General features: G+C 40.5%; 1 protein-coding gene across 1 annotated transcript in view; it reads right to left on the bottom strand.

The window, feature by feature from the left end:
* RFWD2 (ring finger and WD repeat domain 2, E3 ubiquitin protein ligase) overlaps window positions 1-17,543 on the bottom strand; it is a gene marked incomplete at its 5' end in the record, with an annotated part of 119,472 nt that overhangs the window by 100,134 nt on the left and 1,795 nt on the right. Inside the window, 4 exons of the mRNA XM_009871676.1 lie at window positions 1,474-1,533; window positions 10,985-11,053; window positions 12,882-13,001; window positions 15,057-15,133. Of these exons, the coding sequence (XP_009869978.1) occupies window positions 1,474-1,533; window positions 10,985-11,053; window positions 12,882-13,001; window positions 15,057-15,133 (326 nt within the window). The remainder of the gene's footprint in view (window positions 1-1,473; window positions 1,534-10,984; window positions 11,054-12,881; window positions 13,002-15,056; window positions 15,134-17,543) is intronic.

Raw genomic sequence — 17,543 nt, 5'->3', positions numbered from 1 at the left:
GACTAAATCACTGCTGTGTGCCCAGTGTGCGGCTGTTTCTTTCATCCGTCTGAGAAATGGAAGCTATGCAGGATACTGCAGCTCATTAGTTAGGGGGGCAAAGTGTTCCAGGGCAACATCACTGCTGCTTTTTCAAATTCCCACTAGGTGTCCATTAGCTGTTACACAGAAAGTAGGGTATTTGTGACAAGAGAGAGCCCGGGCTTTAGAGGTCAGAGCCAAGGTCACCCTCATCCACCAGATATGAATCCCCACCTGCAGGCCACTGAAGTGCCTGATTAAAGAGCATAAAAGCAGGTACCTACATATTCTTTGAGGGATGCCAGCAGCTTTGGGAATAGCTCCTCCTACAGCTGCAGATCTATTTTACCAGGCTCAAGGAAACATGCTAAGGTATACTTATTTCCCAAGAGCTGAGGAACAGTCAGAGAAATAGGTTTGAAAAATGACATTATGTACCCCGAGTTACAATTTGCATAGCTATCAGCTGAAGGGAAATTCCTGCAATTGTTGGCTCTATTTATATTTTGATAATTCATCAGCACGCATATAAACTGGAAGTGAAGAAATCCAAAAAGCTTTTGGGCAGTGGTTGGAAGCTCATGCTGACTGCTCAAGACAAGCAAGAACGCAGAAGCGGACCTACAAACTGATCCCCACGAAGCTCTAAGGGAACGCTATTTTGAGAGGTGGCAGCCTGACGCATTCCCGAAACATCAGTTTCCTACTCCATGATCAAAACACTAGAATGATTAGAAGAAAGGAGCAAGGAAGAATTTAAGAACTGAGTAAAGACAGAAGGATTGAGCTCATGAGTCTACAAATATCTGGAGAACATTTCTTAGCAAAAAATCTCAATCATTAAAGAATTAAGGGAATTACATCAGGAGGTGGCAGATCGCGTTGCTTTTGACATGCAGCAGGAGCTGGTTCTGCTCTTACCCAGTGTCTGCACTATGGATCTTTTGAGCACCCACAATATCTCTCCATTTTAAGAGCGGCATGCTGCTAAGACTTAAATAGCCTGTGCAAATAGCCAGAATACCGCAATGTAATAAAAAAAAATCATAAATTATGATCAATATGTTGGCTGTTGATTTCTAGAGCGGCATGCTGCTAAGACTTAAATAGCCTGTGCAAATAGCCAGAATACCGCAATGTAATAAAAAAAAAATCATAAATTATGATCAATGTTGGCTGCTGATTTCTAGCAATTGTTCTAAAACACTTACTACCGACACAAAGAAATTTAGAGATATGATTACATAAGAGCTAGATTTCAACAAAGCCCGCTTGTACCAACCTGCAGCTTGCACACATCAACTAAAGGAACAAATTAAAGAACATCATCTGTTCATTTTCCCATTACTGACTCAAATGTCATAAATTTAACGCAGCAGCCCCAACAGCAAGGCAGACAGCTTGACGAAAATGAAAAATTGCCAGAGTCAGAACAATGTCTGGGCACCTCACCTCTACTCGTTTAATATCTTCTTCCAGAACACTTAGCTCCTTCTGGATCTGCTCCAATTGCTGTGGACAAGAGAACGGGAGAAGCCTAAATCAATCTGCACTGCACCACCAATACAAATTACAGTTTTTTCTGAGAGGAACCTGAACTACTTTAACTTGCATGCTCAAGTAGATTCAAAAGTCACTAGGCAGGAAGTTCATACGCATAGATTAACATAAGTGTGCACACACAAACCACATTCAAGACAAAGCTGATACTGTGAAACTGCAAAACAAGAGCATCAGGTACTTTGGTATCAATCACAGAGACACACATCATTCAAAGTAATACTATTACGCTCCTCTAGCATCTTTCATGTAAGGCATTTATAACTGTTTTACAAACACTGAACATAATTAGAGAAAAAACACCACAGAAGACAGCAATCATTTCTCCCTTCTGCAAAATACAAGATGTTTCGCTAAGACATATTAAGAGTACTTCTCTCGTTAGCAATTAACCTGCCATTTGCCAGCTTAAATGTACTGATAAAATTTTTGGTTTGGTAAAAAAACCCCAAAAACCAAAAAACAAGAAAACCCCCACAACACAAAAAAAAACCCCAAAAAACAACAAAACCCTAGTACTTACTATGAGCACAGAAAGTGTTGCTCCTGACACCAAGCAAGCACCACATGACATTTCTTTCAAATCCACTTACCTTGGATTACACCATAAACTCCAGCCAATTTGAGCGCTACCCCTGAAAGGGTCAGAAGGGGACTTCCTCTTTCACCAGCCAACACCTCCTTTCCCTTCTGTGTCACACATTATTCCAGTTTTTCAATTACTTTTCAATCAGTCAGCAACCTGGCCTCACTTGGCAACTGTGAAGTCCCAGGCTTAATCATCTACCCTTAAGCAAGAGCATCACCTACTTACCGGCTCTAATTCCCACCCTCATTCAGCAGGCATGTCCCATCCAAACACCCACGGAGCCTACAAACCCATGCACTTCTGCCACTGAGAGCTCCAAGTCTGGACCCAAACACACAGAACTCAGCTCCAGTACAGGCCTGGTTCACTAAGTCACCCAAGTCTAACGAACACACTGAGAACTGGAAGTCCATCCGACTCTCCTAAACTCACAGGACAAACCTGGGGACAGCCAGCACTGTGGCCTGTTGACCGGAAGCTGTCATCAAGCTGGCAAGTCCACGGAAAGACAATTAAGCACAGCACATTCTCTAAAGGCCAGACAAATTTTTGGCATTTCAAATTGACAAGGGAACACTAAAATGCCAATCCAACGTTACCTGTATTGCAAGGCATACTACTCTTGGCTGGAGATATTCCCAAGGCCATTTGGTAAGCTACTCCCAAAGAGTAATTCATGTGAGTGCTTAAGCTTGATCCCTTAAGTGGCATAAAGTTTTACTTAAGAAAAACACAATTAAACACACTCATCACTTAAACCTCTGCTATTCATCAGCATTCCAAGTATCTGTGTGCTCTGCCTTACATAATCCAGCATTTTAATTTGCCTTTTCAGGACCAAAAAAAAAAAGTTTCTGTCCCTGAAGAGAGTAGAAGGAAGGACTGCTGAGTCCACACCCATTTCTAACACAGCTTCTTCCCTGGAACGAGATGACATTGAATTTATATCCTAATCTCTCAGTTCTGAAGGTTTCAGTCTATTTAATTTGATTCACAAAAGCACAAGTTTAAGGTTTTAAAACTAAACTGCCCCAGTAATTTACAAACCACTACACCATAAAAATAATTCCATTTTCACTTGCAAAACCTACAGCAAGAATAGCAGGTGGTGCTGTAGCACCAAGATTAGTGGTAAAGTTAAGTGACACTTACACAGCACAGGTCCTGTCTGTACTCAGCTCTAGCAGACAAATACCATTAGACCCCTACTTTTATAAATCCCATTTAAAAAGAAGTTACAAAGTCACTTTGAACTTCCAAAATTACAGCAAGGAAATCAGCTATTCTACAATGTACCGGCTCACAGCCAAACTGGACAACTGAAAAATACCTGACAGTTGTTGCCATCACATAAACACGAGACCTTTACACAGGAACAAGAGCAAAGACCTTTTTATTGGCCAGCTTTTATTAGCTATTGCAGAGCCCAAAGTACACAATCCGGGGCTCCATTTACTCATTGTTCCTTCCAGTTACATTAAGGCAAGCAATTTGAACCTACCATAAACTTACTCAACTGTAGTAAGTCTAATAATTAGGGAAGTGTATTTCATGCTTGTTTTAGAAAGAGTCTTCTCATACCATTAGCATCAAATGAGTTACTAGCCCACATTAAGACTTTCTGCTTTTGATAGGTTGGCTCAAGGGTTTCATGGCTTAGCTTTAACCTATCAAAGACCTTCAATCAGTCCACATTCATTCCAATTAAACTTTGTAAAATAAGACTACTGATTTGTAACTGCCAGCCATTTAGGGACATTTAAGGAAAGCCAAATGAATTACAGCCTTTGCAGTGTACCCAGATTTACAGGCCCTTGATTTTTCACTCTGCTGGGCACGGAAAGCAAGCCAAGTCCTGTTCCAATGATGGGCAGAACCACACCTGCCAAACTTCAGATGAAGTCAGCAAAAACATTTAGACTGAACACATTCTATAAACTCTCTTCTCAGACACCGATGCTTTCCTAGAACTGAAAAGGCCAATGTGGACAAGGAGAAGGCTTCAGTTCATCAGTTAAACCTCATCTTTTTAACTCCATTGAGTGAACCACTTACACATGCATACAAAAGGAAAACAACACCCTCAAAATAGCCTGGGTTTCTTATAATCTCTGGAAAGGGAATTTCAGACACTCACATCAAGAAGCTACCACAGCAGGAGATGGAGGCTGTCACATAGGTCTTTTGAAGTAACCTTTCAGATTTAAACCCTTTTCACATCCACCAGGCAATCCCCCTCAAAACCCACTAGTTTGAGTCCAAAGCTTAGACACACATACAGAGAGTTCTTCAAAGACAACTCTCAGACCCAGACTATGCGGATGAAGGGAAATTCCCTGGTTGCTCAGAGACAGAGATATCCCACCATACTATTGAATTTCCATATAAGACTCTTGGGTGGAAGTATTAATTTGAACGTAGATGACACTGTACGCCAGGTCATGGCCAGTTTGATTTCAGTTGTCTATCTACCAACAAGCATAGCTGAGCACAGCACTGAGGCTTTATCATCGAGCTTCCCACTTTTGCTGGACTGAGAGCCCCTCAGGAGGCAGAGACTTCATCCTTTGTGTTCATAAAGAACAGTTTTAAGTGTCTGCAAAATAAAAGCTCAGCAGAGCCTGCCAGTGCCACAGAGACAACCTAGACAGAAATAGCCTAGAAAAATGCACGAGGGAAGGAGTCACACACCCTTCAGCAACTGTCTTTCCAATTCTAGAAAAAGCACAAGCAAAGAACAGCAGGTCATTTTCTACAGAAATGCTGCAAAATCATCAACACTGCTCCACTGAGCGGCTTAAACAGAGCACCTGGATTCACACGTTTGAAAACTCAAGTCACACTGTGTTCAGTCACACACCTTCAAGGCTCCAAGCCATAAACCTCAAGCATTCATCACAACGTGCACTGCACATCAAAGCAAACAGAGGAGACTATTACAGAGAAAGCATCTTTTCCCAGACACAGTCATTGCACCAACCAGGACAGAGCAAAAAGTATCATCTGTCCAGCTGAGGAGGAGAAATCAGGTGGTCTCTGTAGATAATCCCTTCGTTCTATCCCACAACTTCATTCATCCAATACAATCTCTTCCTACTTCTCCTTCTCCCATCAACTACTGCTCTAACAAACCTCAGTGCAAACTTAAGTATCAACAGCTGAATCTCTCAAAGGTACGCAGTGCAATTAATTTCTTCCCGTAGAACACAATACGTCGACAACAACTCTATAGCAAGTAAGATAAATTTCTCTCTCTGAAAACCAGCTGCAAGTCCCATCTGTCTCTGGGTTTTCCTTCCCTTAGTGCTTTGGATAGAGTCTCTTACATGGGGCAACTATGGTAAGGAAGTCGTCTTCAGAGCTTAGAGAGATTTTAGTCTTCTGAATTAATTAAAAATCTCACTTATTTTGACACAATACCTCATTGTTACAAAGTCTTTGCATAAGTGGAACACAGTGCAAGGTTTCTTTTAATATACAGGCAAGAATATTTGAGCCTCCACAAGTTACTTTCAATGGTGAAACACGACATCCCAGCCTTTTAGACACATGCGCAGTCCACCTGCAACACATTTATCCGCAGGGAACGTTTCTTCTCTCTAATCAATATTTCCTCCAAATAGTAAATATCTCCTCTTAACCACGGAAGAGCTATGAGACAGGTTTGAGAACAACGTCCTGGTTGAGTTACTTAAGACACAGAATTCCTAAGAGTAGGAGGAAGGAGATGCCTGGCTGATCAAAAATTCATTTCATATTTTGAATTTTCCTATCTCTCATTTAAATCCTCCAGTTTGGGTTGCAGGAGTAACGCTTTGAAGGCTTACTGATAGGGTCTGATAAAAAAAAAAAGTGACAAGATGATATTTGGGGCAGGGAACAAAGCTGTCTGAGCATTTAGATTGTCTTCTACATCAGTGTACATGCTACTTGCTTCTAGTACAAGATTGCCCCCTCTTTCTTTGAAAAGACCTTCCACTGCAGCAAGGAGAGTCAGCTGTTATACACCAAAGCTGATATGACAATCTTTGGCTTGCTGCTCATGCTTGGGCTGTACCCTTGGCTTATTATCACTGCAGTCAGAGCTCGCTTCTCTCACTGAGCAGTTTAGAAACGCAAATAGATTTTAAATAGTAGCAGTTATTTAAGCACAGTGGATAGGAAAGAGATTACTATAGCTGTAAATTCACCCCAGGAGTCCTGGAATGTAATCAAGACTATATGACAACATAAGGGCATGACTGATTTCCAGTTCTGTCACCTACTCTTGCTTACTCATTAGTTCATCCATGTGTGTATGCACAGAACAATAAGACTCGACAGATGAAGTGATTAACACAAGGTAACGACATCCCCAGAGAATTCATGCTTATAATTCCCTGCAATTATCCCACAGTAACTAATAACTCATCTTATTTTTAGTCTTTAACATGCTCACAATATGGGGTAAGTGAAGACAGCTGGATAGATACATGCATTTGAGGCTGAAAGGAACGATGACGATTCTGAAATGCTGAGCAAGCATCCAGCGCTGCAAACCTGAGACATTTCATGGTTACTTCTCTGCTCCAGGACATTTACCAGCTAAAAACAGGCCACATGCATTAGTAGACATGAAAGAGGTCTTGTCTGTTTAGGTATGAGAGACTTAATGTGACATTATTAGAAAGAAAAGAAGCCCCACAAAACACAAGAAGTGAGTGACAGCTGCCAAGAGAAACACAAATGCAGCTCGGGAATGTCACCTGTAAGTTCTAGAACTTTGTGATACTCATCAATAAGCTCAGTATTCTCCTTCAGTAAGCAAATGGTGCTACTTGACAGAAATAACAAATACGCCCCATCAGGTTGCTGAGCCAGCGATGTTTTAGGACAAACTAGAGATAGTTTCTATGGTCATGTCTAACTTCACCTGCTAACATTCAACTCCTGACAAGACAATTCATAAGACCTCTTATTAAAGCGATGAATACAAAATCAAGGTGATTTTTTTTGTATTAACTGATATTATCAGTTCTCTCAAAGTGTTTAAACTGAAAGAAATGTGATCACTTAAAAACAAACAAAGTTAAACTTGCGAAAGCATTTATACAACACAGCTAAAGGCGTTAAAACTCCGGCATTAAAATATGAATTTTAATAAGTCTCTAGTTGTTACACTTGTTCTCCCTTGAACATAGGAATTAAAACACCCACAAAGTATTTCATTATTTAGCTTGACCTAACAGGCTCCTTGAATCCTTGATTTCAACAGAAGAGACCGTCAGAGCCAAAAAAAAAACCAAGAAGAGTGTGCATTCAATTCCCTTTGCACACAGGTGGAAAGGCACACACACAGCCATGCAAGTTTGCCTTAGAGACAACCAACTAGTGTAGATAATCAATACACTTCTCCCCTTCAAAACTATCTGTTATTTTGCACAGAAAGTATTTTCAAGCTTTAGCCACTTGTTTTCAATCTCTTTCAAAGAAAGAACTTTTTTTCCTATTACTATTGTCAAGGATTACTTTTTTTGCCACATTGCCATAGGTCAAAAAGAAAGCAAAATATGTAAACTTAAAAGGACTTCCAAATAGCTTTGTCAAAAAAACATACAGTATATTTTAGCCTGAAAGATCAATGTTTTGCAAAGTTATGAACACATCCAAACAGGATTTCTAATAGAAACTTCTGCTGGTGTTGAACTTTACATTTATCTTCTAGAGAAATTATGAAAGCATAAGAGAGAGAAGAATTTGTCAAAATACTTGACTATAATAATATTCTGAATTCTTAAGTACCAGTCTATAAAAATTCTCCGAGATAAAAATAAGCTCAGAAGCCACCATTTCATGAAGTCAGGAGCAAAAAAAACCCAAACAAGCACAAATCAAAACATCAACAAAAACAACAAAAAACCCCACAGAATTTATCACTGAAGTAAGCAGGGATGGTTACAGGTGGTTACCTACACGCACTGAATATGCAATAAAATACTATACAGGTATATTAACTCTAAGGCAGTATCGGTATTAACAACGCACTTAGTCTCTCTGTGAGAACCTGCAGTATGTAGTAACTAAAATCTGTTAATAAAGCCATGCAATAAATAATATTCAGAGAGGCACATGGGAACAAAAAAGCTACCAGGCAACATTACATTCTTTCAAACACTTAAATCAAAAATTTGAAAGCAGCACTCTTGGTGAGGCACAAAAGAAGCTTTCTAATTCACCAAGAACTTAACGTTACAGCTGTGGCTCACTGAGTGAAACAGCAATTACTCTGCAGGTATCATTACTAGAGCCAGGTGTGAATTCGGAAAGGAGAAAAGGGAGTGTTCCTGCCCTCCCCAGAATAAAGCCTGCTCATATGACTCAGCTATGTTCAATACAACGTAAACGTGTTCCAGGGTCCACACATGTTCCTTGAGTTCTGCCCTTATTTCTTAACCAGTCACCTACTACAGCATCAAAGGAAATTACTGTAAACTTTGGAGCTCTGATAACGGCACAGTAAAGCAGAGGCAGGTTAATACAGTTACTTCAGTTCCTCTCCCCAGCTTCCAAACCAGCCTCTCGGGCTTTCTGCACTCTGGGATACATCTTCACCGCCAGCAGAACCCATGCCCTTTCCCAAATAGTAGCTTCTCTACTATCCACACAGAAAACTCCCTCTGGAAAGGAGTACTTGTCACAAACTCCATCAGCTACAGGGATGACACCTTTGGACTTACAGGAAGAGGCATCAGCTCCCTTAATTTACTCTGTAGATGTAGCTTGACTGATGAAGACAGACGTTCACATCTTTCTAAAACTATCCTACTCACTGGTACGTACTTGCCATGTTTCTGCCTACTGGTTCTCATCTTTCTTACCCTTATCAGGTGAAAAGGCTGCTAGCAGCAACTCTGACAAGTCCTCATTTCCCCCAAAATAAATGGCAAGGCCAGGCATTAACCATTATGGCAAGGATAGAGCTGACAAGCCTGCACCGATGTCTTTTGAGATGTGACAGTCTGCATTTCACATTGGAATATAAAGGGGGTACAAAATAACATTAGGGGAAGTCTTGGCAACAGATGCAGAGGAGATGGGAAAGGTTTTCCAGGTACTGAAAAACAGTCAGTGGTGGAACACAGCACTGCAGCACGTTGAAGAACAGAAGCTACGCAATTCCCCTTCCCTTCATCCTTCCCCCGCAGCACACACAGACATCTGTATCAACAGGCCCTCCTTCCGAGAGAGTTGCTCTAACTCACTTTCAGCTGAGACAAGGTGAAAAAGCAAAGTCATCACTGACTTCATGGTACTGCTCCAAAGATCCTTGCACTTGAATCACCACAGGAACACTCAAGGAAGAGCCCCCTAAGCTCGGTATGAACCTCCTGGAGCACCTACTTCTCAAGTCACCCCCCAAAGGCAGGAAATTTCCCCAGTATCTTAACGTTCCCTCAAGCTGCATCAAACCCCGATGGAAGGTGTTTAATGATGGACAATGGCCAGAGCTTGCATTAGTTCTGCAGTAAAAATAGGCCGAGCTTCCAAAATTCTTTGCATAATACTAAGTATTACAGATACAAGAAAATGAAAGTAGATATTCTGAAGATTTGAGAGGTGCTTGCACATTAAGCCACCAATTTTTATGGTGGCTTTTACTAGCATGAAAAAACATGGAAGCTTAAAGATACCTCAAAGGTTTTGAGCAGTGCTTATGTCTCTGCTCTTTAAGCAAAGAAGTAACAGCACTACGTATTTCTCCATTTTTTTTCCCAGCCCTGAAGGATCAAACAACTAGTATGCTTCACAAAAACAGGATGAGAAGTGGAAGCATGCCATTTTGTCTTCACCAGTACGTTTAGTGCACTAGAGAATATCTCGGCTCTCACATTTTCCTTTGACATTCAGGCACCCTAACAAACAGTATTTTCATCACTTCTCACAGGTTACTATGCCTAGCCTAGTAGGTCTCACACTCAACAAACATAACTTTATCTTGGCCTCAGCTCTCTTCTTTGGATAGTTCTTTTCCACTACCCTTGTTGGTTCTGGTCAGAAGGTCACTGGCGGACAGACTCTAAACAACTTTGGGATGACTCCCCAGCCAAATCCTCAGTCCATGCTGGGCAAGGCTTCTTAACACCCCTTCACCTTCACATGGTTCAAGTCTGACCTTACAGTCACACTGCTGGGTCTTATGCTCTTCACATCTTTTATCAGAAGACATGACCTCCAAAAAAGCTTGTCCTTCTGCTGTTTACACCATCGTTTTTCTAGGTTTCTGGGATATTTCTGGTATTAGAGTTTATGCACTGCACGACACTATAAATATTAAGTCCCAAACCATGAAACACTCTGTATGTGATTAGGGAATATTTTCACATTCCTTGGGATGTTCATTTTGGGACAAATAAGAAAAAAGCACAGAATATTCATTCTTTTATGGCAGAGCATTAGTCATGGCATTTGATGTACTAAAATTAAAAAAAAATGAGAGTTACAATAATTTAACTCCTTCCCCATCTTTGTTTTCCCATTAAAAAAAAACCAAACATTTCAAGAATTTGATGTAAATTTACAGGGAGGAATCTCTATCTGCCCACATGCTTCACCAAGTGTGAGACAAAAAGGCAAGCGATTAAAAATTGAAGCTGTCACGTGTAAAGAGATTAATTTTCCTTAAAACTCACATTGTCCTCTGCCTGAGAGTTCCCCAAACACGCCTTGTCTTTTTTTTCTTTCCAGAAATAATACCAGGCTAACACATCACTTAAACAGAAACGAACTGCTAGAAAGCAGACAACACCTCACCCACTGAAATGCAAAGCAAGTTACCTCTCGTTTGTTTCTCCTGGCAACTTTGAGAAATTCCATGAGGATCTGCAGTTGGGCAGCATGGGACTCCTGGAACACAGTAAATAAGGAAGTGTAACTCTTCTACATACATTAAGAGAAACAAACATCCATTTTATACACAGAAATCCACATTCAACACAGGAACAGCTTTCATTTAGAGGGGAGAAAGAGAAAATAGCTTATTAGGGCAGTTTTAAGAACAGGAATTTTATTTTGCCTCACAGGTTTACAAACTGTGAAGTATTTATACAAAAACACCTCCCTCCAAAATTAAATATTTGTGGTTTCGTGCAGAGATTACTGCTGATAATTTCTTCTGAGTGGAAGACAATAATGAAGTCACTGATGAAACTAATACAGCCCTTTCCAGTCTTTCCATTGCAGGTAATTGATCTCAGCCATCTCCTTAACACTTTCACCCACATTGGCCACAAACTTGACAGGGCAAAGTAAGGGAAGCACAAGAGGAAATAAAAATAAAACCTATATTCCAGCATTAATATAATCCTAATCCTATCTCATCATTCTGAGACTTAGTTTCACAACCTACCAAAATATTTAATAATAAAGGACTGTGAATATATACTCAAAGGATCAAGACATAGGAGCACACAGAATCCATTAAAGGCAGATGGGGCACGACAAATAAAGAGATTAGAATGCAAGACGACTACTTTTCTGAGATGATTTTCTTCCTCCCCACCACTGTGATGATAACGAATGTGAAGGAAAGAAAAGAACTAGAAAGGAAAAATGATTTTAAATTGTTCTTTAAGTGTAAGGTGTATTTTTGTGGGGTTTTTTTATAGCTTAGTATCCTTAAAAAATAATCCTGCTCAGAAACATCCATACCCTCAGTCCTCTGCCACCTTTGTTTCAGATTTGTCACGAAAAGGTTTGAGAAGAAAAAAAAGCACAACATATTTTACTGTGAACTGAGAAACTGTACTCCCCCCATCTGCTCACTGAACTACAATTAAAAAGAGTTACATACATACAAGTCTCCACACAAGAAGGCAAGACAGTAGTGTGACCAGTAGTCAGTAAACGTTTTGGTTTACTTTCCTTCCACCAGAACCACAAGTTCATAAATACTGATTCTGTAAGAGTGAGATAAGCTATTCCAAACACAACTCTTCCTCACCTGTTTTAAATCCATCCTCCTATCCAAAGCTCCCTAGGTCAAATTTTGTAATCTGGTTTAATTTAGAAGGTTTGCTTCTCGTAACTGGAAAAAGATCACTTGAGACCAGCAGCATGGAATGGCCAAATACATGAGAACTATCCCAAATCAACGTCGTTAAATCATAGGGAACAGCTTGCCTCATACCATTTACATCTTCAAATCAGCCTCAGGAACAAATCGTCTGAACTTTTCTTTCAAGCATTACTGAAAAAAAAAAAGCCTTCAGAGCTGGCAGTTATTCAGGCTCTATTACTTCCAGTAGAAATCAAAGAGGTGTGATCTTTTTCATCTGTTCATTGGGTTTATTCTTTAACCTATATTTTGGACAACTTCTCACTGACTGTCAGAAAGGTCTGATATTTGCCTGTGCAACAGTCAATTAGCAAACATCTTCATATGCATTTTTCTGTCCTGCCACTTTCTCTTATTTGTTCTGATGTTCCCTGCTCTTTTACATAACCCTGTCAGCAGTAATACTAAAAGCACGCAATGGGTGTCAAAACTAAAACATTAGTTTGCCACAAAGGTCATGTGAAATGGCCAGCTCTTCAAACACACACCAAAATGCAAGAGAAAATCAAGCAATTAATTTGGCAAAAGAAACTTACTTCAAGAAGATCAACGCATGAAAAAACAACCTGCTAACTAGACAACAGTGGTCATTTAAATAAAACAAGAGAAACTTCTTACTGCTTCCAACTGCTTCTTCTTTTGCACCAGCAGCTCCAGCATCAGGTTGACATTGGCCAAGTCAAGATTGTCTTGATCAGTCCCCAACAAGTCTTGAATTATCTGCCACCTATGGCCATTCTAGGAAGAGACAAGAGATGTTGGAGAGACAGTGAGTTCAAGCCATGCAGGGCTGCATCCACCAACAGACACTGAAAAGCAACACCACAATAGTTCATCTCTTTGTAAAAATTTCAAATCGATTTTCAGGAATAAGAATTCTTGAATCTCCGATATGTACAGGACATAGCTCTTCTGTCCTGCTGTGTAACTGCTTTTGGTTGTTGCTTTTTTTTGGAAGATATCTGCACTTTATGAGAGCATAGCTGCTGCTCCTAGGAAGAGATTACCTCACAACCACAGTTTTATCTGATTTGTGTCCTAGTTTCTGAAAACATGTTTCTATGGGGAGAAAGAAAACACACATTTATCCAAGCTTAATTGAATTACATCTATCTGAAATACTTTCAGGCTGTTTGCATTTCTTGTCAGTAAAAAGTTAAAAAAAGATAACTTTTGGCACAGGAAAACCTGAGTAATAGGTTAGTGCTAAAACAGCCTTACATCAAAAAACCTCCGGAACCAACAGGAGCAGTTGAAAGGTCTTTAGGTTTTCTAAGAAAGTTGGATTTAAAAAAAAAAAATCCCACCCTGTAAAAGCTATGATACTAGATCAAGACATTTAAGTTTCCAAGACCTAGAAATGCCACCCTGTCTAAACCAGATATGTTCTCAGAGGCACTAGCCTTTTTGTATTCACTAGATTAATAAAATGTAACACCCACACGGAACACAATTTTTTTTTAACACAACTTTCAACAGAACCTGTGGAAACTACACAGGCAAAAACTCAATCTGGAACAACTGGAAAAGTGTAATTTTTAAGCAAGTCAACAAGATTTGAGACAAATTTTAACATAGTGATGTGCTAGTTAAATGTACCACTGCTAAACTACTCGGAAAGCTCCAAAGATGCCTTAACACGATTTTGTAATGAAACAAATCCATGACCAACAAATGGTCCATTTGCTGCGACATGTCTTCAATGACTTAATACTGGAAGTATGATGAGAGGAAAGGCACAATACGGCACAGGTAAAACAGCAAGGCTGCTCTTTTTAGAGACGTCACTACTGCTTATTTGCCACAAAAAGCTGGATACAACACAGCGATGGGCATGAAGTGAGAGGAGATTTCCACTTACTGGTAGTTATCTAGAACAGATGCACTTATGGGCTTAGTTTTTAAAGATGTGCCATGAAAAAAAGTAGAACCAATTACCCAAAAGTTACTGTACATGCTTTCAGGTTGTTTGCATTTTAAACCAGATATGGTTTAGGTATATTTTATACTGAGTACGCAGTCAGTCTCTAAATTAATAACACTTCAATAGAGGGAGTTTTTTAACTGATAATAGCAGGAGCTCCATGATTTTTAATATTACTTTGCAACCCTGTTTGCAAATTACAAAAGTCAAGGAAGTCAGACATAGCAAGACAAATATGCAGCTTTTCTGGTTAATGTTAGCTGTTCTTTTTGATCTCAGTGTAGAAGAGCATCCACTGCTGCTGTGCAGGGGTTTTCACAAAGGGAAAACATAGATCATGCTCCGATTCTGTGACACAAAGCAAGTCTAGAAGATATTCAGGCAGTTTCTTCTGGGATCGGAGCCAGAACACCACTACTCCGAACACATCCTTCTCCCTCTTGTGGCTGGTATTAAGCCTCCCTTCTATTTCCATGTACAACAGAGCTTCTTGCACATGACCAGACAAGCCCACGGCACTTCCAATATTCCATTACTCTCCTTCTAGCTGTAATTTCCAAAGCTGAATTTAAATTATTACCTTTAAACAAGTGTGCTTCCATGGGTAGTTTCACAGGTTATATTCAATATACCATATGACACTTTGCTATGCTAAGACAGCCTGTCTCTGCACAAAAAATGCTGGCAGGAGAAACGAGAGTTAATAAGGTTGAAGGGATCTAGTGCCTCTGATATTAGTCTTATTTCCTCATAAAGTAAGTTAAAAGCATCAGCTCAACAGCATAATTTCTTCTAAATTAAACCACATAATGACACAATTGCTGTACAAAACCATTACATAAATATAAAGTAAAAAAGTTGGAACATACGGTGCTACTCACTGAATGGTCCAATTTGAGTCTTTTCTCCTCAGATCTTTGCTTCTGTTTAAGAATAAGTTCATTGACTAAAACACATAAATAAGATGTCAGAGAAGAGATGGATTTAAAGTTCACAAAGCAAACAAGTACAAGATTCTACTGCAGTCCTTCTACTTTAGTTATTAATTCCACAGTAAGTTTATCAGTAATTAATATAACAGAAGATGTCTCCACTTTTTTCCCCCCCACCAGTTTATTCCTTGATTTTTCTGGTAAAGTATATAGACTATTAAAAAATAAAATCAACAAATACAATGCCTGCACATTGCCCAAACTACTTCAGTTCCTTTTTTTTAAGCACACACAGCCTTTTGACAAAGTTTTTCAACTCTGAGGCAGAAGTACATCGCAGCAGAGTATAAGGGAGATAAAACATGAACTGGTTGATTACAGGCTGAAGAGAACAACTTCTTCCTTTAATCACGACGCACACTTCTGAAGATACATTTTTGCTACAACTTTATTTCACATCAATTCAGTGAACAGTGCATAGAGAGAATAACCTCAACCCATCACACATACGTATACAAGGCATGATTTGCCCTTAGTGAAGCCCTACTGGCTGTCACCAGTCACTTCGTTATTTCTCACCTGCCTCAGTACAGGTACCAGGAGGATCTGCTCCATGGTTTTACCTGGCACAGAGGTGAGGCTGACTGGTCTGCAGTTCCCTGGGTTTTCTCTGCTTCCCTTTTTAAAAATGGGCGTTACGTTTCCCCTTTTCCAACCTGTGGGAACTTCACCACGCTGCCACTTCTCAAATACGATGGCCAGTGGCCTAGCAATTTCAGCTGCCAGTTCCTTCAGGACCTGCGGATGTATCCCACCAGGTCCCATGAACCTGTGCACCTCAGGTTCTCCAGGCGCTCCCAGACCTGATCTCTCCTACGCTGGGTAGTTCCCTCAGTGACTTGCATGGTGTGACTCAAGTGGTTACCAGTGGTTACCAGGGAAGGCTGAAGCAAAGAAAAGTAATCAAGTACTTCAGCCTTCTCCGTGTCCTCCATAACCAGGTCACCTGTATGTTTCCAGAGAGGCCCCACATTCTTTCTCATTTTTTCTCTCACATACCTGTAGAATCCTCTTGCTATTTTTAATGCCCCAGATACGATTCCATCAGGGCTTTAGCTTTTCTAACCTGGTTTCCGATTTCACGAGCAATTTCCTTGTAATCATTCTAGGTTACCAGTCCTTGCTTCCACCCTTTGTAGATTCCCCTGTTGTATTTGATTTTGGCCAGGAGGTTCTTGTTTACCCACACAGGCCTCCTGGCATTTTTTCCTGATTTCTTCTTTTTAGGGATGTGGTGCCTTTGAGCTTGGTGGAGAGGATCCTCAAAAGTCAACCAGCTTTCCTGGGCTCCTAATGCCTCCAGGGCTTTGTCCCGTGGTGTGCTACCAAGGAGGTTCCTGAAGAGGCCAAAGTCAGCTCTTCTGAAGTCAAGGGTTTCAAGCTTGCTGAGCTTCTCCTTCTTCACTGCCCTTAGGATGGAAAACTCCACCCTCTCATGGCCACTGCAGTCAAGGCTGCCCATGAGCTGAACGCTGCCCACCAGTCCCTCCCTGTCGGTGAGAACCAAGGTCTAGCATGGCACCTCTCCTTGTTGGTTCCTCTATCGCTTGGAGAAGGAACTTATCATCAATGCATTCCAGGAATCTCCTGGATTGCTTATGCCCTGCTGTGTTGTCTCTCCAACTGATACCGGGGTGGTTAAAGTGCCCCATGAGGACCGGGGTTTGTGAAAAAGCAGCGACTCCTATCTATGAAGGGCTTTGTCCTCCTGGTCAGGTGGTCTGCAGCAGACCCCCACTGTGATGTCTCCTACCATTCCTTTCACCCTGACCCACAGGCACTTTGTCTCTTCATCATCCCTTGGCAGGTGGAGCTTCATGCCCAGGCCTAAATGAGGGTGCCCGTTTCAGAAGTGTTGCTTGGCTGCTGTGGCTTTTTATTTATTAAATGGGTAACCTAGCATAGGAAATCTGGATTTGATTTAATTTTGATATTTCACACCACAATGCATCTCCTTAGATCTTTCCTCCTCATAACTACCATTTAAACTCAATTTCCAGTGGGAACATATGCCTCCTCTGTTTAAAAAACAATCCGTTAGGATTGTGTATAGGTGTGTTTATGAATAATTTCTCTGTATTTAATTTACACATGCATGCGTCACATGGACTTCACTGTAGTAGCCAAAATAGCACAAGATGTAACTCAGCCTCCCCCACTTCCGTGTTCATGCTTTGTAAACAGGGTATGTTCTTGATTATTAGACAAACAGTGCAAGAAAACAGAAGTAAATAAAGAGATTCAAATCTCTAGCCATAAGAAAAACATCTTTGTTTTGCTTTTCTTAGTATGCAGAGGCAAGTCAGTCTCTCTACTGTAATTCAGCACACAGAACTGCTGGAGGCAGTGGAGTATTAACAATTT

The sequence above is a fragment of the Apaloderma vittatum genome, unplaced genomic scaffold, assembly GCF_000703405.1.
Source record: "Apaloderma vittatum isolate BGI_N311 unplaced genomic scaffold, ASM70340v1 scaffold5166, whole genome shotgun sequence".
Lineage (NCBI taxonomy): Eukaryota > Metazoa > Chordata > Aves > Trogoniformes > Trogonidae > Apaloderma > Apaloderma vittatum.
The sequence above is the reverse complement of the archived record's forward strand: the minus strand, read 5'-3'. Positions and strand labels throughout refer to the sequence as shown.